The sequence below is a fragment of the Neophocaena asiaeorientalis genome, unplaced genomic scaffold (genome assembly GCF_003031525.2).
Source record: "Neophocaena asiaeorientalis asiaeorientalis breed wild unplaced genomic scaffold, Neophocaena_asiaeorientalis_V1.1 scaffold108, whole genome shotgun sequence".
NCBI lineage: Eukaryota > Metazoa > Chordata > Mammalia > Artiodactyla > Phocoenidae > Neophocaena > Neophocaena asiaeorientalis.
Genome location: NW_020173770.1, coordinates 4748026 through 4775998, shown reverse-complemented (window position 1 = coordinate 4775998; position 27973 = coordinate 4748026). Strand labels below are relative to the sequence as shown.

Genomic DNA, 27973 nt, shown 5'->3' with positions numbered 1-27973 from the left:
CAAACAATAAATGCTGGAGAGGGTGTGGAGAAAAGGGAACCCTCTTGCACTGTTGGTGGGAATGTATATTGATACAGCCACTATGGAGAACAGTATGCATGTTCCTCAAAAATGTAAAAATAGAGCTACCGTATGAACCAGCAATCCCACTACTGGTCATATACCCTGAGAAAACCACAATTCAAAAAGAGTCAAGTACCACAGTGTTCATCACAGCTTTATTTACAATAGCCGGGACATGGAAGCAACCTAAGTGTCGATCGACAGATGAATGGATGAAGAAGACATGGCACATATATACAGTGGAAAATTACTCAGCCATAAAAAGAAATGAAGTTGAGTTATTTGTAGTGAGGTGGATGGAGCTAGAGTCTGTCATACAGAGTGAAGTAAGTCAGAAAGAGAAATACAAATACCATATGCTACCACATATATATGGAATCTAAAAAAAAAAAAGTGGTTCTGAAGAACCTCGGGGCAGGACAGGAATAAAGACGCAGATGCAGAGAATGGACTTGAGGACACCGGGATGGGGAAGGTTAAGCTGGGACGAAGTGAGAGAGTGGCATGGACTTAACATACACTACCAAATGTAAAATAGATAGCTAGTGGGAAGCAGCTGTATAGCACAGGGAGATCAGCTCAGTGTTTTGTGACCACCTAGAAGGGAGGGATAGGGAGGGTGGGAGGGAGACCCAAGAGGGAGGAGATATGGGATATATGTGTACATATAGCTGATTCACTTTGTTATACAGCAGAAACTACCACAACATTGTAAAGCAATTATACTCCAATAAAGATGTTAAAAAAATAAATTTCTGGGTATATAGTAGCCACATTTATTATTGTATAATTGACAGAGATTCAGGAAAAAATTACATCTACAATATCTATCATTCTAGATGAAATTGCTTTAGAATAGAAGCCTAAATATATTACATTTAAATTTCTTGAAACCTATTATAGCATTCCACTTATTTTATAGGTATTTTGTCTGAAAATTGATTTTATTTTTATATGTCAACTAAATTAGATGTCAACTAAATTAACTGAAGCATAAAATATGCCAGCAAGATATATTTACAAATACACATGGCAAAATGATGTGCAAGTAACAGGAATCTGATTTAAACTCACAAGCACAAAAAGTCCCCATGCAACAGTGACCAACTCATCCCTAATCCTCTTTGTTGTTGCAGGTGATTTGTGCATGACAAGCCTGTTTACAGTGACCAATGTCATGAGCAAGGCTGCTAGAAGGTTTTTGTCATTTTAGTTCACAGTTGGTGTGATTCCACTCTTAAGGTTCTCATCTGCATCAGAAAGCTCGGGTTGTTTAATTTCTATCAGGTGAGTGGACAGTCTCTCCCCAGACATCACATCCATGGACTCTAATCCTAACCCTAAGGTTAAGGTTGGCTCACCACCTCTGTGGAGATGACTCACACACCTAAGTCTGCAGCCCTGACCTCCTTTTACTGCTCAAGCGGTATATCCTCCTACCTGCTGAGGACCGTCCTAGGTGCCACAAAGGTACCTCAAACCTGTATGTCCCAAAGCCAACTCATGACCTACCCCTCCAACCTCACCTCCTTTCAGTGTTCCCAGATCGTCCACCCCATTTATTTGACCAATTTCCCCTGATATGTATTTCCCACTTGCCCCTAATCCAATCCCCCTGAAGTCCTGGCCATTTTACTTTCCAAATCTCCCTGGAGCCTATCGGTCATTCTCCATCTCCATCACTATCCCACTAGTCCAAAGAACCATTATGTCTAGCCAGGATCAATTCAAGATGGTGTAGCCTTGTTTACCCTGATCCTGTGACCCTTTGCTCAAAGCCTTTCACTGAGGCTCCTGAGAAATTCCTTAACAAGGTCACGGAGACCTCCCCTGGTCAGTGCGCACCTGCCTCTCCAGCCCCGCCTCCCATCTCAAGCTCCTGTGGCTCCCATCCCAGCCTTACCACCGTGTTCCCCTGCCTCACAATGGCTGTGCCTCTCTCCGCTGATACCTGGACTTCACCTATGTTGTCCCTCGGCCTGGAATTCTCTTCTCTGCCCTTTTTGCCTAGTTACCTCCTCCCTGACTTTACTGCCTGGGTCAAGTCATAGTTGCAAGTTCACATTTGAGAGGGGGAACTTCCTTGACAGCTTCTGCATATGCCCCCACTAAACTGTTTGCACTCACCTTTGTGTTCCCAGCACCCAGCATACCACCTGTACATGGAAACATGGAATAATTCACTCAAATCAGAGTCAGAGGGGCACCTGCTCTGGCTTTCCTCTGGCCACCCCTGCCCTAACCCCCCTGCAACACACAGGGACACAGGCCCACCTGGAGCTGCTGAGAGCCTGCCCTAATGGCTCCAAGCCTGCTTCGGGGCCCACACAGTGTGCTTCCTAGGCCTGACGCCCAGAGGACCTGGTGTTTGTACCCCTATGCCCAAGGGGTGGCCAGGGGCCACCTGTTAGAAGGGTCAGAGGATAGAACACTTTAATAGTCTCCAAGGGGTGGCTGTGATGAAGGTGTACTAGCCAAGGAAGGAGGATAGGACATGTTTTATTTAATAATTTGTTGGCTTAATATATAACTTAGATATTTAGCCATATGCTCTGCAGACTCCATTTACAGTCTTCCCCAGGCCCTGCAAAAAAAAACCAAACCAAACAAACAAAAAACAAAACAAAAATCAAAAAACAAGCACAGGGCTGGTTTCATGCACATCTGAGAATAAACTTTCTCTCTCATTCAATATCGAGATGATCCCCTGTATTCCATCTGCAATCTGAGCTCAAAGGAGGATTGACTCTTAAAGTCAACAGAGATAGAAATATTAATGCCAACACTCGATAAGCACAATGAATGGGGTGGGGATGGGGGCGGGGAGAATTACCGAAGTCATTCAGTATCAAAAACATGTTCCCAAATCATCAGATGACACAAAAACATTAAAAATTATGTTCTTTGGATAGTGGGACGATGCATTTTCTTGCCTTTTTGCGTTTTGCTACATTTGAATTTTCCAACATAAACGGGCCCACATTTGTAATGAAAACCTTATTCTTTTGAAAAATCAAGTTACTGTTCTGTTTCATTTACAAAACACGAACGTTTTGCCAAAGCTCACCATCTTCTTTGCCCTCCCTTACATGGAAGCAATGCTAGGAATTTTCTGTCCATGTATTTATTTCACTGGCAGAGACAAAAAAACCCATATTTTCTCAGAACTCAGCAGCAAAAAAAAGACTAGTTATACTTACATTTTATGTAGTGGGGAATCACAATAAGCCTTATTTTATGTTTAAAAAATGCATCGCCTGGCTAGTGGAAGCTGGGTCCACTTTATTTCAGGCAGCTACCTGGGTTTTCTTATACCACCCCTGCTGCCTAACTTCCATTAAGCCCACCTTGATTTCTTCCGGTTTCCTAAGTGTGGTCTGCAGTATGTTTTTCATAGCCATGCCCTAAAAATCCAGTTTTGGTTTTCCTTACTTAGAAATAAGTATTATCTAGTTCTTAACCTAGGAAGAACCAATTGCCCTCCTCCCCCCACCACCCCTCCTTCCCCCCTTCCTCCCACCAAGTCCCTTGCACCTTGTGTTCCAGCCAACTGGGGCACTCCCACAGCTCCCTCAGCTATTCCCACCTCCACGTTTTGGCAAGTGTTTTTCCTTCACTGTCCCACCCCACACTCAACCCTCCAAGTCCCTCCTCAACACCTCAGGCTCCATGGCCCTTGCTGACCTCCCTGAACCCTCACCCCTTCCAGCCCAGTGTGTCTATCTCAAGCTGGAAGGTCCCCCACACCTGGTCTTCTCCCTTCCTCAGTGGTGACATCCGCCTCCTATTGCTGACTACTTGCTACAGCCCTTGTCCTCTTCCCAGAACTAGATCATATGCCCTTGAGGTTAGGAACCCTGTTCTGCCGACATCCTTAACCCAGCACTGTGCCTAGGACTAGACGCGTGTCTGTCAGGTGGAACTGAATTAAGCCTATGTCGTTTGGCCAGTCTCAACATTTCTCCCTTGAGAAATGTGTCTGCTTAGGGCTCCCTTGAGAAAGGTGTCTTTTCATAGCCAATCCAGGAGACTGACTTAAGACAGTGATTGACAGAAGAAAATGGCCAGAAAAATGCAACAGGGGGCATTAAATTAAAAATAATTAAGGAGGGCTTCCCTGGTGGCCCAGTGGTTAAGACTCTGCCTGCCAATGCAGGGGACACGGGTTCCAGCCCTGGTCGGGGAAGATCCCACATGCCATGGAGCAACTAGGCCTTGCGCCACGACTACTAAGCCTGTGCTCTAGAGACCACGAGCCACAACTAATGAGCCCACGTGCCACAACTACTGAAGCCTGTGCACCTAGCGCCCATGCTCTGCAACGAGAAGCCACTGCAGTGAGAAGTCTGCACACCGCAACGAAGAGTAGCTCCGGCTCACCGCAACTAGAGAAAGCCCGTGCACGGTAACGAAGACCCAACGCAGCCAAAAATAAACAAATAAATTTATTTTTTAAAAAAAAGTATGCGCTAATTTCAATAATCATCTGAGGAAGGGGAGGGTGTGTGGAAGGAGACTGGATGGTGCTGGTCATTTTTCAAGGTGGATAATGGTGATGGGTACATGGGGGTTCATTTTACTGTTCTCTCTGCTTAGGTATATATTTGAAATTTTTGTGATGAAAAGATTTGAAGATGGCAAAGGAGGAGGAGAAGCAGCAGCTGATTTGCAGATTCAGAAGGGACCCTGGGCAGAGGAAAAAGAGAAGGGCTTGGCATATGGGTCTCTCCCTTTGGGAACCATCTCTCCTGGTAGCAGCACTCCTACTCTCCAAGCACCTCTCCCGCATCTACACACACCGACCCACCACTCATTTATATGGCCCCCCACGCTCAGACCTTTGACCTGAGTAACATCATCCCAGGCTCTGTCTCTTGGGTAATGCCCCATGTTCTAGAACATTCCCAGAGGGGCATGGGAGCCCCTCCAAGCCAGGCTCTACTTTAACTAATACAGTTGGCAAACCCTCATCCATGTGTGTGATGTCACACACTGAGATCTTCTGGGGCAGAAAGTCCTTGATGCTTCTTAAATCATACCAAGCAGGGACCCTACAAGAAAGGATCTGCCACGGGTCAAAGGAGCCATCATGGTGGAAACTTCTCCACTCCGGAAGCTAGTAGAGAACTGACCACGGTCTGTCCAGAATGGCTCCATTCTAAATGACCCCTCAGAAGCTCTTCCCTATGGCTGTGATTCTCCCATGAGTCACTGAAGTCAGGTAATACACATTCATTGCAGCCAAGATGCACAAAGCACCGTACTGAGTTCATACTCAGGTCTTTCCAAAATAATTCATGACATCCACAGCGACCATGTCCAACCAGTTTTAGGGATAAACAAGTGGGAGACCCTCCAACATGAGAGCTCACTCTTATGCAGTCCCTTTCCTACTTCCAAACCATTAAAGGAGAGATATTTGTAATGTAGATGAGGCCAGTCCTTTTGCACAATGTTGACAGACACGAGGAAGATTCCAGAGAGAAATGCCACAGCAGCAAATGAATATAAATGATGCTTTTTCACTCTGTGCTTATAAAATGCCTTTGTACCTGAATCTCAAAGCGCTCCAGGAAGCATGTCTTTGGCACTTCCACTCAGGGTAACTGTGAATGGTCAGATCTTCTCAAGTCATTTGTGATAAGAAAGAACAAAAGTCCGGACACTTTTAAAATGCAATATTCTTGCCTTCTGGGTAGTAAACAAAAGCGTGCAGATGGATAATGACATCTGTGGATTCTGGCTTCATTTCCTGGAGAGAACAAAATGTAAATAAATATGTAAAAAATTGTCATATGTGGATAACACTCATGGTCCATCCAGTAGTTACCATTCTGTCCAACATGCTCCTGCAGTGGATTCCATTCCTGGGTGCAGCCTTGTGACTGCATTACACTGACAAGGTAAAATGGATCTCTTCAATGCCCACAGGAAGACAAATATAGAAATGTTTAGTAAAAAGGTCCAGTTCTGACACCGGACACTTTTGCACTAAGTGATGCCTTCATTTTGTTCTCTCCACTGGAAACTTCCTTGGAAATGTTTAATGGCTAAATGATTCATTAGGTTCTGCAAAGGCCAAGCCCTTAACTGGAAAGGCAGAGGCCTGCCTGAGGGATTGATTTGAAGGTTCATTTGAGAATTCTTTCCTTCTCACCCTCAGCCTAAGGTGTGTGCCCAGCATGAATCACCACTAGTGCTCCAGCCACCACTGAGGTGCCTGAACAGCAGTCGTTAGTGAGCTTGGAACTTTTGCTAGGATTCGTTTAGGGTAATAATCAGCTTAGGAGGATAAAACTCACAAAGACTCTAAGGACGTTTCTGCTGGGAAAGTAACACCCAGCAGAGACAACCTGCCCCTACGATCATCTGTGTTGGATTCTGAAAGTCAAGGCTAATAGCTTGCAAAAGAATTTGAGTTCATCGTGTATCTAGAAAAGTATCTGCATTGAGTTCAAATGCAGTTGAAATGATTTCCAAACAGTTTCAAGTATTTTGCTTAAATGTTATTAGTCTACAGAACAACAATTAAATAATTATCAAGAATAATTATGTAAGGTATCCTGTAATTGTAACCAAGTGTTCCTTGCTATTACACTGGTAAATGGCACATCAAGGTTTGCATTATCTTATACTCTAAAATTCTTCTACTCTGGTCAAATTAAAGTGTAAAGGGAAATATAGATTATTAATTTACTAACTGTTCTTGACCTAAAGAGTAGCTAGCATGTGGTTTTTGGTTCTAAAAGCAGTGGTCTATAAACTCTTATCATATACTATTATTAGTTGAAAAAAATTCTGAACATGTAGCCCCAATATATGCATCTTAATTTATTTGTAAATAATATACTAGCAGCAATACATTAGCATAAAAATACAAAAGTAGAAAATGTTTAAAGTCTAAAACAATATTTAAAAAATTTTATTTATTGATTGCAAACTAGTTCTGCTCTCGCTAGCATTTTTTTAAAGAGAGTAAAGTGGTCAAATAGGTTTATTTTTGTGACTCTTGGCTGAAAACGCTGTGATATAACAATTTGAAGTGTGCTTCTAAGTTCCGATTATTTTAAAACTTGGTTTTAATGGCTGTCATTGCTTAAAGTATCTCAAAAGATAAGTAAACTAACTAGGAAGAATCACACCGCTTACCAAGTCAAACTGCTCATTTCAATTGTTTCCACAAATCATGCAAAGGTTTTAAATGAAATTTGGCTAAATCTCCATCGTCTCTGAAGTCCACCAATCCTCCTTTTACAAATCAATTAAATGGTGTCAAGGAATAATTCAGAGACGCTTGCTTAGCTAGTTGTTTTACATGCAATTCATTTACTTGTACATGAGGAAGAAAGGTCAATTGACTGTTGTCATGGAACACAATTAAAAACAGGATGTATAAAATACAGGAGAGAGGAAAAACCCTGCTGGCAGCTGGAAATAGTGAATCTTACATGCACATTTTGGGGGTAAACAAATCAGTTGGAGGCTGACAAAGAGATCAGTCTGGGCGTTCTGAGTAGGCCAACTAGCAGTATCAAAGAAAACAATTACGATGTGGATCCCAAAACTCTCCATCTGGGAGATCTTTTTAAAGAGGTGAGAAATTTCAGTTTCTAGGTTTTGTGTGGACATTTGCCTTTTTTTTTTTTTAATAAGCGATACATGTCACTTTCAGCAACAAAATCATGTAACACTGGAAAGATATGCAAACCTCTATTTTCAGAAATGCTCTCTCCATAGGATTCAGTTCTTTTGAAAACCAATGAGTTTCTAACTCATTGTTAAAAACATCACCGTTATCGTGAAGGAACAGATTAAGTCTGTTTATTTTTGTGAAACTCTCTCCTACACCATCCTAATGACAGCTACTTGTCATCACAGAAAAGATGAGTAAATGTGGAATACTTTCTGTAAAACAAAATATAGTAACTCATTTTTTAAGCTTGACAGTTCTTTCAAGTGCTTTGTCACAAGATGATCTGTGATCTGTGTGGTACATGAGATTTTCAAGGTCACCCCTCATCTTATTACAAAACTCTGAAAAGATTCTTCTAAAGGTCTTTTTTTTTTTTAAGTCTTCATTGGATTTGTTACAATATTGCTTCTGTTTTACGTTTTGTTATTTTTGGCTGTGAGACCCGTGGGATCTTAGCTCCCCAACCAGGTATCGAACCCGCACCCCCTGCATTGGAAGGCAGTCTTAATCACTGGACCGACAGTGAAGTCCCTAAAGGTCTTGTTTTGTCATATTTTACCCTGTGGATGGCATCCAGCGGCCCATCCAAGCCACCATATGCTGTGGTAGACTGCATAATGGTCCACAGACACCCAATGTCCTTCCTTAGTGGACCATTAGTCTTCACCACCACCTGGATGCTAAGCTTGGCCACGTGTATCATTTTCGCCAAAAAAAGTGAGAGGCAGTGTGTTTGTCACTTCTGAGCCGGAGCTTTAGGAGCTAGTTTATGGTTCACCAATCTGTTTGTTGCCCCACCACCCCTACTAGTTCCAGATGCAGGTTGCTTCATCAACCTGGGTTCTGGAGTAAAAATTACCTGGACCAGTGAAAGTCTGTCCCAAATGTCACATGTGACATACGACTACTAAATATTTGGAAATTCTTACCCCCAAATTTTTCTGTTTATCTTAAATTTATTTATCTTATTTGGCATCCCTAGTTTAAGTCACTGACATCTGGGAATCATTTGTTTTGGCTGCAAAACAAATTGATTGGCTACCCAATCATACTGGACTGATACACCAGCTGACCATGGCCCAAGGAAGGGCACCTGTGTCAACCTGTATGTTAAGCATTAGTAAGGCTTAATTTTGCCTTTACTTTCCAGATTAAAAAAACAAAACAAAACAGAAGCCACAGTTCTTCCTGCACCCCAGGGGATAATCCTTGGAGATCACTGTTCTAAGTTGTGGTCTGCAGGCCAAGGTGGTCAGACACTAGTAACTCACCAAAAACGTAGATTCCCCAGCACTGGCCTAGCAATACTGACTTAGCATCTGGAGGTGGTTAGAGGATGTGCTCGCTTAACAAGTTCCTCAGGTGATTCGGAAGCAAATTAAAGTTCCACTGGCCAGTGTTTGCAATTTGACTGTTTTAAAGACTAAGTGTACTTACTAGTACTCCGGGGCCTGGGTACCAGTCCTGCCTTTGCTATTTAAACTACCTTTGCACGATATTCAACAGGTCAATTCTATCTTCCTTTCTGGACTGCATTGCTCTCATCTAGAGAGGGACAGGATTGGCTCAGATAATCTCAAATCTCTCTTCCAGCTCAAAGTCCAGGACCAGGAATCAGAAAACCAGGGACTTTCAGTGACCAGCAGGCAAAGTACACAAGCGAGGCTGAGTAGGTATAAGACACTAGGTCATGGAGGGGACGGTGGCAAACAGACCGAAGGGCCCAAGCCTCAGTCTAAGCACTCCCTGAAGTTTCCTTCTCTGCAGGCGGGGCTGTTCGCGAATTCCAAGGGCCCTAAGCATATCTGCCTTACATGCAACTGTAAAAGTTTTAGAAAAGATTTCTCATTTTGCTTTGGAAAGTACTGTGTGCTACGAGTAACTAAATGAATTTTTGATTGGCGTTTCTCTGAAATCATCTTGGGCTCTGGGAGGATTTTTGTAAGCAGAGAAAATCTAACACACAAATAGCTTTAGAATGGAACAAACTGTGTGAATACTAACTAATAATTAATGACATTGACACTGCAAATTTTGTAGCTACTTCATTAAACATTTTAGCTTTCATCTTGCAAGATTAAAAATATGTATATCTTGGAGCCAACAACATTGTTTTTATGTCTCAAACATTTTGATAAGCATTTTAAAAGCCTGTTGGCACCAGTCATTTTAGCTGCATTAGCCCGAGGGCTAAAACAGTTCTGTGGGCTGGTGCTGCGTTGGCATTGGTGAAACAGATGATTAGACAGATGATTAGCTCTTGAGGAGCTCACAGTCAGCAAGGGAGGTAGATACAAGTACGTAATTTTTCTATAAGGGGGCAAGTGCAGGAAAAAGCTACATACAAGTTTTGGGAACAAAGAAAGGGACCCTATGGGGTAAGGAGAGGGAAGTGTCAGGAGAGACTTTTTAGGGATGATACCTGTGACGGATGAGTCTTTAGGAATGAGCCAGGTGAGGAAGGGAAAGGTATTCTAGGCAAAGGAAAAACACCAGCAGACACAGGTTATGGGACAACTTGTTGAAGCATCAAACTATAAGCAGTTCATTCATTCAGCAAACATCTCTTTAGTGGTGATGGCATCAGGCACTGGGAAGACAGGTAAACATGTGAGAGCACTGATTGGTTACAAGATCCAGGATAACTGCCCCTGCAGGGCAGAGCAAGCCACAGATGATGAAGTACACCTTGACGGGGGCTGGGGGCTGGGAGCTGGGGGGCAGGGAAGGAGGGGAAGGCAGACACTGGGAAAATATAAAAATGAACATAAATAAGTGCCTTAAAATGTGAAGTTCTGGAAGTAATGACCCATGTTTTCCCACATTATATTTCAATCACAGACATTAAAAACAATTATATTAACTTAAACCCACAGCACATAAACGTTTCTGAAGAGGGAAAAGAAAAAAATTAATAAGCACTTAGAGCTAGAAGAATGTGTAAACTTTATGTAATTCAGATGTGCTCAGTTTCTCCTGCCATCAGGGATCATCCTCCTTCACTACCTAAATCTCTCTAGTCCTGCCCTATGAGAGGCCCCAGAATATCTGGTCCCTCCTCAGGTTTCCTTTCACAAACTGGGCGTCCCTGGTTCCCCCAGCCCAACGGCCGCTCCCATAGTCCCCTCTGCCGCTGACCTCTCTTTTTCTGTGCTGCGTTCCTGGTTCTTTGTGTTTCACTCTTCTTGCTGCCTTTTCACAGGCTGTTTCCAGCACATTTTCTCCCGAAGCATTATCAACAAGGGTTCAGGCACTTACTTCTCAAGAGGCCTGCAGTATATGTGAGTCCTGAAGAAAGAATCACCGCTACATCAGGAAATCCCTTCTTGCAAACACAGAATTATACAATAAAACAACAGAATTCAAAGATGATTAGAAGCTAAATTATATATGTATAAAAGCTTAATAAAATGACATTTTACTATAAAATAATGCATAATCAGAAAGAAAAATAGGAAAATGAAGCTTTAAAGAATAAATTTTAAATCATTTCATTTTACCCCGTAGAGATATGTTTTTATGGACATTGACACAGAAATAAACATGTTTGTGAAATTAAGATCTTATCACAGGTTTGCTTTACTTTTTTTTTATCACAACATCGCACACGATCTTACAGTACAGGTACACTTATATTAACATACAAAGTGCAATTTAAACGTTCTTGAATATTCTTTAAAAACAATTTATTGATAATAGTTGCACAAGTTAATGGTATTATGTACCAAAAGTAGACTTAACCATCCTCCTAATGTCCTTAGACCTTTAAGTTGTGTTCAACTTTTTACTATAATGTAAAATAACAATGTGTTACTTGTGAAAAATGAAAAAAGAATTGACTGCAAAATACAAACAGAAAATTATAGATATCAAAACTAATACATGTTGATTTAAGTTCTACAAAATATACTGATATTAAATTCACTGTTAAATATAAATCATAAAAATGTTGTTACAATTGAAAACAATTTGTAAATTGAGTTTGTTAACAGTTACAAGGACTTCTAAATCTGCAGATCAGTGTATTATCAGTACCTGATGTAAATTACAAATTGAGATAGCCAAGTAATTGCAAAGGCAAAACTAATTTTTCAAGAAACTTTCAATATTTTACTGCAAAACAAAACAGTTTTATGAAGGCTGTGGCTGCATGTAACGATACGATACTGGGTTTCGGCTCAGAGGATACGAGAGCCGAGCACCTTCGAAGCTTTAAACGGACCTTGGCTATTTCTCTACCTCTTTGCTACTCAAAGCACTGGCATCATCTCCTGGGGATCTGGTTGAGATGTAGAATCTCAGGCCCCTCTCAGACCAACTGAATCAAAATCTGCTTGTCAACTAGATCCCCAGGTGTTTCCTGAGCCCTTTAATGCTCGAGAAGTCCCTAGACCACCGGAATGCCCTTTGCTAGTTCCCTGGGGCCCGACAAATACGGGGCTCTCCGTAGATGCTCCAGGCGTCACTAAACAGCAAACTCTGCACCTCTGGCGGTGCCGTCTCCTCTGAAATCCATCCCTTCAGCAAAGGCGGAGGGCCTCCTCTCCCCGCGGAGCCCCGCCGCTCCTACACTCGGGACCGCGAAGCCCATACACGCACTGCGATGAGCGGACAGTACGCCGAGGCCGGGCTGGCTTGAGTCTGGACGGCCCCTCACCTGGGCATGTCTTTCCCTTCCTGGGCCTGTGAGCCCGACTGCAAACCGAGGGGGCACTGAAAGCTGTGGCGGGAAGAGCGCTGACACTTTACCACTTTACGTAACGGGAGCCGCTGGTTACAACTACGGTCGCTCTTCCCCGCCCACGCAGAGAGGACCTCTGCGACTTTGACTCCGCCCAAAGCCCAAGTCCCGAGGACTGTTGGCCAACAAAGACCGGCGTGCAAGGGGTGGAGCCTGGGAGTCAGATAACGCGAGAAGTAGTTTCCCGCAGAAACTCTGGCAGACATCAGCGCACGACAGTTCCCGCCCCCGCCGCGAAGCTGGTATCTACCGTGGGAGGCGGGGCCGGGCCTCTGGAGCAAAAGTCGCGAGATTTGAACGCGTTCGCTCCAGTTCTTCCTGTCAGAGGCCGGAAGTGCGGGGCGTATCTGGCGCCTGCTCTGCTGGCCAGCAGCGCCTCTGGGCCCGGCAACTTGTTACGGCTTCTCAGGTCGAGACTCGCGTCGCCTCGCGTCGCCTCACCTGGACCGAGGTGATGGGGGACTCTAAGGAGGCCGGGACCGAGGCTCCGCCGGCCGGGACCGCTGCTCGGGGAGGGCTCAGCCTCTTGTCCCAAGGAGAGTCCGAGGAACCTTCTGCACAGGTGAGTCCGCGGTGGGGCGGGACCTGCAGGGCTCCGTGGGCTGCGGGCCCGCTCGGCCCGGGAGGGATGTCACGGTTCCCGGCGGCTTCTGGCGCCTTCTCCACGCCTCCCCGACGGCCCCCCAAACGGAGTGGAAGTCCGTGTGCCTTTCGGTGTACTCAGGCATTTACTTGCAGATCATTCGTATCAAAAGCAGTCCTGGCTTCCCAGTCGAAGATAACCGCCAGGTGAGTTAGACACGACCTCCGCTCTCAAGAAGCGTACGTGTAAATATGTGGTTCCCAAGTCGGCACAGCCTTGCAGAGCTGAAGGGAGAAGAGAGCAAGCTCACCGAGATGGCACTGAGCTAATTAATGTTAGAAGGGCGCAAAGTGTTTGCCAGGCCGAAGCGGGGCTACGTGAAGGAAGGTTGGAAGAGTTAACTTAGACCCTGAGCCTTCTTGGGGATGTGCAAGTGAAATCTGTGCGCACCCCCCAGGGACTCGCTGTGAAGTTAGACATTCAGAGTATTTGTGTCGTAAACTGACTAATCAGTTGCTAAACGCTTACTTAAAAACAAAGAAGGCCCAGATATCTCACCACAAACTACTTTCTAAATGATGTATGTTATTGACATTGAAATACATCTTTAATATTGAACAGAGGTTTTATTAAATTTTGCATTTAGTTGACGTGCTACTCTTGACTCCTTGGTTTCTGCTTTTACACTTTTTTATGAATGTTTTAAAAGATAGTTCGGTTGGCCTGTTTCCTAGCTAATAACCGTACCCATCACACTCCTTGACTCATCTTTTTTTCTTTGAAATTATGTGAAAAAGAGCTAAGTAAGTGATACACATTTACGCTCACATTTATAACTGCTGTTAGTAACATGTAGTATATGTTCTTGTAAGCCTGATGTGGTAGGGTTTTTATTATTATTAAGGTGGGGTATTTTTATTCCTAGTAGTGTATATTAAAATTTCATTTAATGTTTTAATCAGGAATCAGCTTTATTTCTTGGAGGCAATGAAGTGAAGAGCCGAGCTGTGGTGAAATACTCTTCTGCCCCTCCTCGGACAGCATTTGCACGCCTCCAAGAGAAAACAGACTTGAAACTCCCACCTGCCAACTGGTTACGAGAGAGTGCCAAACTAGGACCAGCAGGAACTACCATTCTTGGCAACAGTAGGAAAAGCAAGCCATTTTCAAGGTAAATAATAACTGATGGCATTTTTACCAGCTCCTTAACCCTCCACCTTAAAACTCTTAATACTCGCTGTTCAGTTTAATTTGTAATGCTCATCAACGTGCCAAGATTTCGCTTTGGTAAAAGATTATATTTGACTTTCAATGCCCTTTATCCCCCTGATAATAGGACTCTGTTAAAATATGAAGATACCAATCGCATATGCTTCTTTCAAGTCTGCATCACGTTATTAACAAAGATGAGTTTTGACCACTAAAATTCCATCAGCTATTTTAATTTTAGCCAATTTACATACCTTTTGAATATGTGAATGCAGAGAATCAGGGTGGCACAGGATGAGGAAACCCCTTAACGCTGCCTAACCTGTCTTGTGGAATTTTTCATTAAATGGTGGTGGATTGTCTGTGCTGAAAAAGCAGTGATGTAGAAACACAGCATGTCGAGTGATGTACACCCTTGACTTTGACACTTGGTGGTGGTATTTGAAGTTGAGAGAGTGGCCTGGGTCTTACAGAGAAAAATGTAATGATGTCCATATTCTTGTAGACCGTTTTAAATGTATGGGGTTCTCTTTTTTCCTCTCAGCGATTGAACCTAAAATATTTCTGCATAACATATAGCAAGAGCCATAAATACATTAGTACCTTATGTGCCAGTAGTTTGGAAATTATCCTAATGTCTCAGAAGGTAAAAGTTATATTGGTAAAATGTTGCTTGTTTGTAGCACTATTTATACTAGCAAAAAAAAAAATGGAAATAGTCTGCATATCTTCTTTTAGAAGAATGGCTTAATAAAATGTAGGTCAACAGAATTAAATGTTATAAAGTGATTTAAATGATAATTATATTGACTGTGTACAGACACTGTGCTGAGTACTTTATATGTTTATCTCATTTCATTCTCACAACAACCCTTTGAGTTTGGTACTGTTAACTAACTTTCCTGCGGAAAACTGAAGCCTGGAAAGGTTAAGTAACTTGCCTAGACTACATGGTAAATCGTCAGCATGCTTTGAAGTGAGGCAGTCCTAAATAAGTATCTTGACTCTCTGCCTCCTATAAACTGAAAAATGGTGACATCGGCTGCCTTTCAGGCTTGCGGATTATAGATGTGCCTCATGTGGTACCTGGCACAAGTTGGGTGCTCAGTTAGCTGTTTTTTCTGTTCTGGTTGAATTGGTTTCATGTGCATTTTTTTCTCATATATTTTTTAAAAGGGTAGTAGTGTATATCACTGGGAACATAATCCCAGAGACTAAAATTCTGATAAATGTTTCTGTTGCTCTTTTTCTCATCTCCCCACCTAAAAATAATAACTCTGACTGTTTTCTATTGAATATTTTTTAGACTTCATGACTACAAAAATAAAAATAATTGTTAATTGTTTTTATTCTAAATATTTACTATTAATTGCTTCTATTACTATTCTGTTATTACTATCTTTTATCAAATCCAAGATGCCATTGATTTTTAAGTCACCCCATTATTTTAATTTTTTTTAATTTATTTTTTCTTGAACTATAGTTGATTTACAATGTTATGTTAGTTTCTGGTGTACAGCAGAGTGATTCAGTTATACACACACACACACACACACACACACACGTACACACACATATGTACATATTCTTTTTCATTGTGGTTTATCACAGGATATTGATTTAGTTCCTGTGCTCTACAGTAGGATCTTGTTGTTTATCCATTCTATGTATAATAGGTTGCATCTGCTAATCTCTGAAACTCCCAATCTATTCCTCCCCCACTTCCCTCCGCCTTGGGAGCCACAAGTCTGTTTTCTATGTCTGTTAAGTGACCCCATTATTTTATGTACCATTAAGAAGGAAAAACTAGCCAACTGTAATGGTGATAGGCATACTGATTTCGGAGGTGTTAGAATGTGAAAAATGTGTATCCAAGAAGCGACGAAATATAGTATTCTATTATAAACAATACCTGCACCACCCTGAACGTGATTTTTGTGGCCTTTGTTTTCTCCTTCAGCTTTGGGATGGCATACGACTTTATCGATTCAGTGGGAAACGATGTGGATGTTGTCTCTGACTCTGAAGTAAGTGTTCTTATTGCAAATGTAGTTGGGATGTTTGTGCTGGGGATTTATAGCCTGCTTTGTCTGCAGTCTTGAAAAATTAGTGATGAAATAAGCTACAACTCTCTGATTATTGAATACCTTTTTTATTAAAGTAACACTGTTCGCTGCATCTTTCCTCAAAGAGGAGGGAGCAACCCCCCAAATAGTGGCAGTGGTAATTAATATTCGTATTGGTTGTGTTTTAATGATAGCAGTTTTGATGATAGCAATTATAATGTTGGGTTATGTAATGTTACTAGTTGAGAATTAGATGTGATACTTTTGGTAAAATCTGTTGATCCTTGGTTGGCCAAGTTTATCTGAGATGCTAAAAGCCTGGGTCAGTGCAATAGTGTGACCTGTACATACTTTATGAAATTCCATCATGTACAAATAAATCTTTGACTGTCATTTACATTAACACAGGGTGACTGGTAAAATGTAGGTGATTCTGGTTCTAAAGCTCTGTCTTCTATGTGTATATAGGTAGCTGTTTGTGTAAAATACAGTTTGTATGATCTTAAGGAAATAAGGTTCATTATGCTTTAAAGTTGAGTGAAGTTAAAATTTGAAAGATTCCAGATCACACTACAAAGGTCTTTCTAAATTGTTTTTTCCTCTTGATTTTTTTCAAGAACATAAAAAAGCTTCTGAAGATTCCCTACAGCAAATCGCACGTGAGCATGGCAGTGCACCGCATAGGAAGGACTCTCTTATTAGACGAGTTAGATATTCAAGAACTCTTTATGAGATCATCTCAGGTAATACTTGAAAAATAACAAGAAAAGCACTATTTTAACAACTTAAGGGAACTAGAAATGTGATTTTGTTTCAGAGAAAGGCCGAAGTGGAAATGTGGTTGAGTACTTCAACCAAGAAGTGAAAAGGTTCGCTGAAGATAAAAAAGCTTTAATAAAGAAAAAATAGAAAAGAGAATGGTGAAGAAACTTACTTCATTGAAACCAACAGCCAGGATTCTTGCAAGGAAAAGGGTGAAGTGAATGAAGAAAGTTGTGAAAAATCTGAAATTTCAGGGACTGGTTAAATTTTTGAAAAATCCTTTGATGTCTCGTCTCCATTAAAGACATTTTCATGAAACATGGCTGCCAGGAAATGTGAAAAATGTTTAAAAAATTATTTGGTTGAGTACTTCAACCAAGAAGTGAAAAGGTTCGCTGAAGATAAAAAAGCTTTAATAAAGAAAAAATAGAAAAGAGAATGGTGAAGAAACTTACTTCATTGAAACCAACAGCCAGGATTCTTGCAAGGAAAAGGGTGAAGTGAATGAAGAAAGTTGTGAAAAATCTGAAATTTCAGGGACTGGTTAAATTTTTGAAAAATCCTTTGATGTCTCGTCTCCATTAAAGACATATTCATGAAACATGGGTGCCAGGAAATGTGAAAAATGTTTAAAAAATTATTCCTATGAATATATAGTTATATTAGAATTAATTGGCTCTCTTAAAGTAGAGCTTCTCAAACTGTATGTGGTAAATGACTATTCCCCCCATTATTTTGTGAAGTATAGTAATATAGTAATATTGCAGTTTCTGAAAGCTTACTCTGTACTTCTGTATTTACCTTGTCATTATAGATAGTTCATGGTTGCAAATAGTTCATGGTCTTGCCACTCCCATAGTCTACTCTTTAAAGAATATTGCTGCAGTGCTTTGATATAGGAGAATGAGTTACAGTGATTTAAACTGACATTTAAAATAAATGTTTTTCCATTTGAAAAGACCACAGTTCAGTACAGTCTGTATATGTTAGCCACTGGGCAGGATCTTGAGAATCACAGTCCTTGCTTCCTAACAGCTTATAATTTGGGGGTTATAAATACACAGATAATTTTAATGCACTGTGCATAGTGGGACTGATTCCAGGCACTGAAGAACATGCTATAGAGAGAGTCACCTCTCCTTGTTTGGCTTAAAGAGTGGAGGAAGACAGGGAGATTTCCTAAAAGAGTTGATAGGGACTGAGTCTAGAAAGGTAAATGTTTTACGAGTGTAGGTTTATGAAGTGGAATTAGAAAATAAAAAGTATTTCCTATAAGAGGGCAATAGGTAAGGAATTGTTTTGACTGCAAGCTTGGTTAATTTATCAATTTCTTATGTTTGTTCTATTTATCAATTTCTTATGTTATTCAGACTGGTGATTGGACGTGGTTAAAAGAGTTTTATCAAAGACTTATTGATCAGAAGTGGCAGAGGAAGAAAAAAAGCAAAGAACACTGGTATCAGAAGGCTATTCTTTCGAAGTTTTTATATTACAGGTACTTGGCTACTTGTTTATTTTTATCTTAAGAGGAAAAATGAAATTCTGATCTAAAACCTAATTTGAAGCCAGCAAAAGTAATTTAAGTTTTGCCGCTATTATTGTTGACATTTGCCCTATATTGCTTTTTTAATGAGATTTGTGCTTGATTATAGAATCTGGTTTTTAAAAACCGGTGGCCTGTTACACAAAGTTAACTTAGTAACAGTGTGGTATTTTTTCTTTCTGATTTGGCCAGTATCAATGGTGATGGAGCTGCTCAGCCTGTCCCATCTACTGCAAAACAGCAGAAATCGTCCAGCGCAGATCAGACAAACGATTCGGATGGGGCTTCTTGGCCTGCCCCCTTTGAAATGCCTTCTTCAGTCTCTGAAGACCCCAGTGCTTCCAGTCAGGTTAGTTAGTACTTAGGTGCTAATTCAGCAAACTCATTTAAGGAGACAAAATCAATTATTCTGTTAATAAAAATAGACGAACCGGAGTGAAAAATATTCCATCAATTTATGTCTTCACAGTTACAATAAGTATTTTCTTTAGTTTTTCAGTATGGAATTTACAAGGGATATCGTGAATGGCTAGATCTGATGTTTTTTAAGAAATAATTCAAAAACATTTAAAAGTTTTTTACCACATTTAAGATAGCTTATCAATATGTTTATCGATACTGATTATCTCCTTAAAGTCATAAGGAGATACAGTATATTTAAACTGTAGAAATATTAAATACCTATCAGATATTGAGACTCACAGGCCTGTTTGTAATTTAAATACTGATCTTCTACCTTAACTTTTAGTCAGATTGTTAGGCCTGAAATAGCCCTGCAGATTTTCTAGATGAAGTTGCTAAGACTTAACCTACATTAATGTTATAAAGCTTTTAGAAACGAAGAGAGAGTAGACTGTTACCTCTTTTGTCTCTTATATTCTTGGTTCTTATTGATCATTTGTTTTTGTCCTTATTGTGTCTATCAAAGAATAAAATAACTCCATAGATGTAAATTGTGCATGTTTATTTTTAGGAAAATATATTGACAAGCTTGAGGAAGGTAAAAATAAGATCTTTAACTTGGTAAATTGTGTTTTTCCTCTTGCTGTGTATTCTCACACGTTGAACGTTCAGCATTTGTCCAGATACTATCTGTCCTCACAACTTATAAGGTTATAGGGGACAAATAGCTTTAACTTGATTTTAGTTTTAGTAGGTTTTCAGATAGAGATGCCTCATTAAACTGTAGTGACCTTAAATTTTTTCCAGAGTTGGGAAAACTGTAAGGAAAAGGAAGGGAGTAATTACCATGCAAGTCCATATAGTGATAACTGTAGGAGGTGGGTATGTTACATAAATGAGAAGGGACATGGGTGCTGGGTGCTAGGAGGGTCCCATGTCATGACTTGGGTAGTGGTTACATAGGTAATTTGCTTTCTAACTAGTCACTATACTATATTCTGTATTATTTGTTTTATGTACTTTCCTATATGTGATTATACTTCACTAAAGGAGTTTCTAAAAAATTACTTAGTATTCCTTGACTTCAAAACACATTATAAAAAGACCACATAATAGAAATACTAGTCTTCTACCACCCATTTCCTCCTTTATGAGTGTTATCATCTGTCCTTTAAGGGTTACTGTGAAAAACCTTGGAGGCTTTTGAGAATATGCAGACCTGCATGTGGAGGAAGTGAACTGGAATCTACTTAATGCCTCTTAGGCCATGTACTTTACTCCACATGTGGCGTATAAATTTGTTTCATCCTTGGAGCTGCATATGTATTGTGTTGATGGTATCGTTTTACAAATAAGTAAATAAAGCTCATAAAAAGTAGATGTTTGTCTGTGGCCACAGAGCTGATGAAGTTCCAGCTAGGGTTTAAACCCTGATATTTCTGACTTCAGAGGCCTGTTCTCACAGCATTACTCCAGTGTGCCCATGTATCCCACACATTTAGAAGGGCCCTGTAAGCAGTCAGGTTGTCTTAGCAATGGCATATTCCTAAGTAGAGCTACCCTGCCTAAAAATAATCTTTTACAGAATACTTTTTATAACATATATAAATCTTTAAATTTCAACATTTAGAGATACATTTTTGTTCGTAAGCTATCACCTCATGAATTCTTGCTCCCAACACTAAAACGGCTAGTTTGAGGCCTGTGTTAAGCATTAATAGAGTTTAAGTAGGTCTCTGTGGTATGGCCGTGAGCCAAACCTTTATTGAGGACATTATAAACTAGAGCCCAAACTCCCACTAAAGCAGCTACCTGGCAAATACAGTTTGGGGGGTTGATAACTTGTCTATGTAAATAAACAATATAATAAATGTTTGAAATCCTTTAAGGACCCTTTGAAAATAAGACAAGACATAGCAGAAGCACTGGAGATTCCCCCCCATGCTTGCAGTTGTACGTACTAGCAGGCAGGTGCTAGGCCTGTTAGCACACACATAGGAATAAGCAATGCACACACATGCTCACATGTGCGCTCACATGTGCATGCACATATGCATGCTCATCTTGCTTTAAAGTAGTGTTTCTTAAAGGTTTAAAGTAATGTTTTTTAATGGCAACTGCCCTTATGGTTGGAAAGTTGAGTGGTGGACTTTGTTTACCCATGTCAAAGATTCCTCTTCCTGTGTGTTTTCAAAATATATTCCACAGAATCTAATAAAAATAAGAAAGTGTTATGAGATCAAATACATGTGAGAACATTGGATTATACAGAGGCGAAGTGGGTTTTTCCAGTGCAGGACCTCTTAGGGGCTTTTTAATGGTAATAAGAATTGTTACTCTCCAAAAGCAAATCGTTGGTAAGCAGTGTTTTTCAAACCTGACTCCAGAAATTTTTCACCCAGGGACTAGACTTCTGTGAAACACACACTAGGAAATGTGAAACTGGAGGCTGTTCTGATGACCAGTGTCTCAAAAATATGGCTGAGGTTTCTTAGGAATTTTTTAATCCAGTAGGGATGGGGTATGCTGAAAGAGCAGTGCTATTCTGATTTACCCAAAAAAAAGAGGAAAAAAAGCTTGGAAAACTTAAAATAATCTTTCATTGTTACTTGAATAAGATCTAAATGTGATTAGCTTATTATAGTAACCGATAATTAGGAGCTCGAGTATGTCACCCAGTGATGAGAGTTAATGATTTGTATTAGCCCTGATTTACAAGAGTAGATTTGATGTGTATTCTTTGAATGTTTAGGTGGTACTCTTTAACAGTAGGCCATTTTAAAGTAATTACGGCAGCAGAATCACTCCTTATCCTTGCACTTTTCACAGGGAGGTGAGCCTCTTGAACCCTCATACATAGTGGGGCATGTGGCCTCAGCACCTAAAGAACAAAACCTGACTACTTTATTCAATGACGGGGAGAACAGTCAGGTATGCTTTTCGTGGTGTCCAAGGTGAGACACCTAATCCCCAGTCTACTTCGTCATTTAAAAACTAGTCTAAATTGGATTCATAGGGGAAGAAATCCACTTGATCCTGAATCTCTTTCTAAGCATCTCTGTGATCTTATAGCTCTGTGGCTTTAATTTACCTTGTCTCCCTTGTCTTTTCCTTTTTCTAGTCTTTCTGTGGATCATGGGGGGAGATTACTGATCTCCTGTTTATTATATAATCTTTCTATTTGATTTTAAATCACAGGGTCTTAAAAATGATTTTGCTCGGAATATTTTATGGACGTTTGAAGACATACATATGCTGGTTGGCTCCAACATGCCTATATTTGGAGGAGGCAGATACCCAGCAGTCAGCCTGCGCCTCAGGTAACCAGGCTCGTGTCCCTTTAGATCAGCCTTCCGTCTGCTTTCGCCTCTCCATTCCAGCATCGTTGCCTTTTCTAGTTGTTTTCACTTCCCTTCTTGCCTCACCAGTTGAAATGGCTGCAGTAAGGAAGGAGTGTTTCAGCAAATGCTGAAAGCCCTCTGGCTGGCTTTTCATTCTAGTCCTCAGTGAGTGGAGTCAGAGATCTGCTGTGCTGACCTAGTCTTAAGTCTGAATCTACAACTTGTGAGAATATAATGTAGTTTATTTAACTAGTCAAGGAGATGGTCTACCAGCTTTCTGTTAACTAATTGTGAGCATTTTTTTAATGTTCCAGGTGTATGTGTTCATGCTAGTCCATGTGAATTCTGACTTGGGCACTATGATGCATGCTGGTCAGTCTTTCACTTCAGGTTGTGTGAAGAGCGTGCAGTAGGCTCCCTGTCATCCGCTGTCATAGTTCCTCCTATTCTTACTGAAAACTCTGATGGACACCCATTAGAAGTCCAAGAAAAGCTTGTGGAAGGATGTTAAGTAGAACACACCACATAAGCTACATGTGCGTGTCTCATCAGAAGAGAAAGCATAAATGGCATTCTCCAACTAGGGAGAATAGATGAAAATATTTTAATGGGGTAAATAATAAGGTGATTGATTATGGAACAGCTTAATTAAATCAAATAACACTAGAAATGTGTATTTTTAGGGATAACAACAAACCAATTAATGTGCTAACTGGAATCGACTATTGGTTGGACAACTTGATATGCAATGTACCAGAGCTTGTCATGTGTTTTCATGTAAATGGAATTGTACAGGTAAGATAGATACAGTGTGACTTTTAAAATAATCTCTCAAATACAGATTGGAGCAGAAAGTACCTCACTAAAGTTTTTAAGACTGTTAAATACTAAGGTGTATTTTGGCAAGGAAGATAGCTATGGATAAACTCAAATTTGAGTGTTTTCACATTTGAGTTGGTGATATCAGAATTCTAGATGTTATAGGAGTCTAATTTTACAGGTAATTTGTGGGCAGGTCATAATACAGTACTAAAAATCTATATTTGTAGCCAGAGAACTGTAATTTTAATGCCAGGAACCCACAGTAATTACCTGAAAGTGTCCTAACAGTAGAGGTGTTCATTCAGTATACAAATACCTACTCAGTTTATGCAAAGTTTTAAGGAAAGGCCCCAGCATTGCATAAAAGTAAATAGTTTATATAGCAAATTGTTATTGAGCATATTCTATTTATGAGGGACTTTGTCCCCATCAGAAATGTTGGAGGAAAAACAATAAGGTTTGGTCACTACTCAGAACGGTTTAACCTAATGGGAAATAAGAATGTGCAAAGAGAAAAATTGGAGACAGTGGGTGAAGGATTCACAGTGTAGTGCACACGGGAGTCTGGATGATCAGAGAAGGGTGAGATCACTTCTGTTTTGATCTGGTCTATTTTCCAACTGATATGTAGTTTCTAGTCTTAGAGTACTTCAGAAAATACGGTAAGTGGCCTTTAGGGAAGTGTAAGCAGAAGACAAGTTAAAGCTACGGAGGCGCTTTAAAAATCTTGATAGTGGTCTTCCCTGGTGGCGCAGTGGTTGAGAGTCCACCTGCCGATGCAGGGGACAACGGGTTCGTGCCCCGGTCTGGGAAGATCCCACGTGCCGCGGAGCGGCTGGGCCCGTGAGCCATGGCCGCTGAGCCTGCGCGTCCGGAGCCTGTGCTCCGCAATGGGAGAGGCCACAGCAGTGAGAGGCCCGCATACCGAAAAAAAAAAAAAAATCGTGATAGTAATAGCCTTGCAGCCTTTACTCTTACTGTTGCCTCCACATGCCATGCTCCATTTCTGTAAAGGAACAGACTCCATAGCTCAAGGGGAAAAGAGGATATACTGGAGACACTGCCCAGATGACTATAGTGTCAGGGGAAAGAAAAAGCCAGAAATACATATTTTGAGAAAGTTTACTGGGCGAAGTCTGCCTTCATTTACCACCTTCCCAGTGGAAAACCATTAGGGTAGAATAGAAGAAAGTGTACAGTGTGACTTGTTCCATGGTTAGGACAGAAATGAGATCCTGCCTAAGTGTGTGGTTCAAAATCTGGTGATGACTCCCCCTTGAGAATTATTCCTGTGGTAAACCACCACATTGCTGGCAGGGATGGGTCAGATTTCTTTGGAGTATCAGGGCAGAAAAAAGACCAAAAACCAGTGCCTTAAACTCTCATGCTGCGTAGGTCTCTAGTTGCCAGATTTGTATGTTTGGTCGCTTTTTCATAAGAGAAGTGTTGCTGTGTAGGTTTTCTCTTAAACTATCTTCTATCTGTTTTACAGAAGTATGAAATGATAAAGACAGAAGAGATTCCCAATTTGGAAAACTCTAATTTTTCTACTAAAGTCATAAAAGATATTGCACAGAATATTTTATCATTTTTGAAATCTAATTGTACCAAAGAAGGACATACCTATTGGCTATTTAAAGGTAAGCTAATTCTTGAATGAATAGTAATTGATTTGAGTGGCAACTGTAAAGTGAGGTTTATTTGGTTTTTTGGTTTTTTGTTTTTTTCCCAGCAAGTGGCAGTGATATAGTGAAGCTCTATGATCTCACTACTCTTTGTGAAGAAACTGAAGACAAATACCAAAATCCATTCACAATGCCAGTGGCTATTCTCTTATATAAGTGAGTGCTTTAAGAAGTTAAGATGAAGAATTAGCCTTACTTACAATTTTTAAGTGTATAGCCACATTATCTACGCCAAGGTTTTAAATACCTTTTAGATTTTCATAGTTTAAAAAAAGTGTATGTATGTATGTATATATACACCTATATACTGTTCCAAAATAAATGGGGAAGGGGGAGGGCAGGTATATAAAACACAACATTTAGTTGTTTCTTATGGCCCTTATTCCACTGGAAGGAAAGAAGAGCATGCCTAGACTTGAGTCTTGTAGAGAACGATGAATGGGGAGTAAATTTGATATGAACTTCTTTTAGGGTTGCTTGCAACATGATGATGAAGAAGAATCAAAATAAGAAACACTATGGGACTGTTAGAACCCTGCTTCTGAATTGTGTTAAATTGCTGGACAAAAGCAGGCATCCTCAAGTAAGATTAACATACGCTCTCTAAAAGAATTCTGGCATTCTGATAGAGAATTGTTGCCTAGACATTAAAGCCGCCTAATTCATGGTCTGCAACTGCCCAGTGGATCCAGTTTGGTAGCCAGGTACCACGTGTGGCTCTTGAGCACTAAAATGTGCTTCATCTGAATCGAGATGTGCTTTCAATGTAGAATACACACTGAATCTTGAAGAGTGTGTGTGCGCATGTGTGTACACATTACATGATGAAATATTTTGTTTATTGAATCAAGTGTAATATTAAAAATTGATTTCGGGCTTCCCTGGTGGCGCAGTGGTTGAGAGTCCACCTGCCGATGCGGGTTCGTGCCCTGCTCCGGGAAGATCGCACATGCCACAGAGCAGCTGGGCCTGCACGTCCAGAGCCTGTGCTCCGCAACGGGAGGGGCCACAACAGTGAGGCCCACGTACCGCAAAAAAAAAAAAAGAAAAAGAAAAAGTTGATTTCAACCAGATTTTACTTTTCTTTTATGTAGCCACTAGAAAATTTTAAATTTTGTGTCTGGCTCACATTTCTCTTGGATAGCACTGTTCTATAAATTTACAATTCACACAATTTTAATAAAGTAGTGCTGTTTTTCCTTTGTATTATCACTGTTAAAAGGTGGAAAACTATAGTCTCTTGAAAGATCCATTTACATGAATGTCAGTATGAATAAGGTCCACATCCTGTACCTCAGTATATAAAAGCATCTCTTAAAGCAACCTCAGTTCTGTGCCCATGGTTTACACCACCCTTATTACCCTCAGGTGTCTGAATTTGACAACTGTATGTTTCAGTGTAAGGATAGTTGTGTCCTGTTTAAATCAGAAGAGATATGTAGTATCTGTGATTTTTTTTTTTAAAGATCCAAGTTCCTTTTAATTGTGGCCACCTGCAGTTTGGAGGTAAAGATTATCCTAGAGACCAAACCAAGATAAACTGTGTTTGAAGAAAAATGGCAAAGCAATTTCAGGCTTAAATGTCTAATTGCTGATTAAGGTGATGGTGGTTAATAAGTTAAAAATAGTGTTAAGACTATTGCATGTCTGAGACTAAGAATTACTTAAACAGTAGCGTAGAATAAATGCTAATACATAAATGCTAATTTTAAGAGAAACCAGATCTTCTGGACTTTTCCCTCATTAAGCTAGTGGAGGTTTTCCCCCGGAACCATAGGTCATATAGTAAATATTAGTTGCCTATTAAAGATAAACTAATAAGTTCATAGCTTGTAAAAAGAAATTCTGGTTTCTTGGTTGATACGGAGTGATGTGTTGCTAACATTTTAGTTATGACACTTTATACGTGAAAACTTGTCTCCAGTGAAATACATTTGCCACTTTTTCTTAAGAGAGAGGGCTGGGAATAGAATAATTTTAGGAAATAAACATATCAACCCATGAGGATTTTACAGAGTACATTCAGAGTATTGGTACTTTGAAACAGGAACATTTCAGTGTGTATTAACAGTCTGTGGTGGAAACAGCCTGTCTGCAGGTCTTTTAAAATGTGTTAGTACAGTAGTAAAATTCATTCCACTTTAGAATGCTCAATTTTGATGAGTTACTTATATTTTTTTTCTTTTTATAAGATTATTGCTTCAGCCAATTACATGCTTTCAGAACTCTTCCAATTGGATGAACCTAAAAAAAAAAGTTCAGAATCTCCATTAAATGAGAATTCTGATGAAAGTTATAGTGAAGAGGAAGAGGAGATGCCAGACAGCGATGAAAACGGATCCTACAGCACCTGTTCTGATCCATCAGATGATAACAAAGCAGTAGCTATAATTAAGTCTGTTGGAGAATTGTCAGTTCCAGAAAAATACAAATCCATTCATCAAATCAGAGTAAGCATATTGAAATTTGTATTAAAATTTCATCAATGGAAAAACAAACAGTTGTTAATTGAATACAGTTAGCATCTCAAAAGATGGCATTACTTCAGTAAATCTTTTATGGTCTAGGGTCTAATAGTCATTAGCTCTATGAATTCTGAAACTTGGTTTTATAGTTGTCCCAGGGTAACTGATCCACATGCAGACCTATGGTGGGCTGATGTGTAAACCACATCAATATGTTAATTTTTATGTGGGAGATTTTCCTTTCCAGTGACCAGTGTGCAGCCCTGGCTGCTCACCCCATGGTACTTCTTCCCGGTTGCTGTGTTGCTGGGAGACTGAATGTATAGGTTGCTTGGTGCACGTAGAATCAGAGCACATGGGTGGCTCGTTATTGATCCATATGTGGAGAGATCTGGCACATTGTCCCTGTGCTACAGGACGGTGCTTTTCAGTGACTGTGGCCATGTCAGCTGGATTGGACATGTCTCTTCTCTGGTCACAGCCCAAAAGACCCTAAGAGCTTCCTGCCCTTTTGGTTTCTGTTGGTGTCAGTTGTGTTGACTGTCATACCATCCATCTTTTTCTAGACAGTGTAATTAAATTATAATTAATTTCCTGT

The 27973-nt window shown here is 40.4% G+C and overlaps 1 protein-coding gene and 1 long non-coding RNA gene across 6 annotated transcripts in view; one reads left to right on the top strand and one right to left on the bottom strand.

The window, feature by feature from the left end:
- The window catches only part of LOC112403867 (uncharacterized), an 18540-nt gene extending 6009 nt beyond the window's left edge, over positions 1-12531 (bottom strand). The window contains exons 1-3 of one of the 2 annotated variants that reach the window (XR_003003997.1): positions 12414-12531; positions 10895-11044; positions 5616-5815 (exon numbers count right to left, since the gene is read on the bottom strand). This is a non-coding gene — a long non-coding RNA (uncharacterized LOC112403867). Of the gene's footprint in view, positions 1-4547; positions 5816-10894; positions 11045-12413 lie in introns of those variants that run through there. The other variant, XR_003003996.1, reaches the window with a different exon arrangement.
- A 314-nt stretch (positions 12532-12845) lies between these two features.
- EDRF1 (erythroid differentiation regulatory factor 1) overlaps positions 12846-27973 on the top strand; it is a 40759-nt gene continuing 25631 nt past the window's right edge. For 3 of the 4 annotated variants that reach the window (XR_003003994.1, XM_024751565.1, XM_024751564.1), the window contains exons 1-14: positions 12846-13059; positions 13236-13286; positions 14043-14251; positions 16250-16316; positions 16973-17098; positions 18488-18612; positions 18853-19009; positions 21892-21993; positions 22261-22382; positions 23087-23198; positions 24718-24865; positions 24958-25066; positions 25382-25493; positions 27103-27360. Coding sequence is in view for 3 of the 4 variants with exons in the window: in XM_024751565.1 (XP_024607333.1) it covers positions 12952-13059; positions 13236-13286; positions 14043-14251; positions 16250-16316; positions 16973-17098; positions 18488-18612; positions 18853-19009; positions 21892-21993; positions 22261-22382; positions 23087-23198; positions 24718-24865; positions 24958-25066; positions 25382-25493; positions 27103-27360 (1806 nt within the window). In the remaining variant the exon portion in view is untranslated. The remainder of the gene's footprint in view (positions 13060-13235; positions 13287-14042; positions 14252-16249; positions 16317-16972; positions 17099-18487; positions 18613-18852; positions 19010-21891; positions 21994-22260; positions 22383-23086; positions 23199-24717; positions 24866-24957; positions 25067-25381; positions 25494-27102; positions 27361-27973) is intronic. The other variant, XM_024751566.1, reaches the window with a different exon arrangement.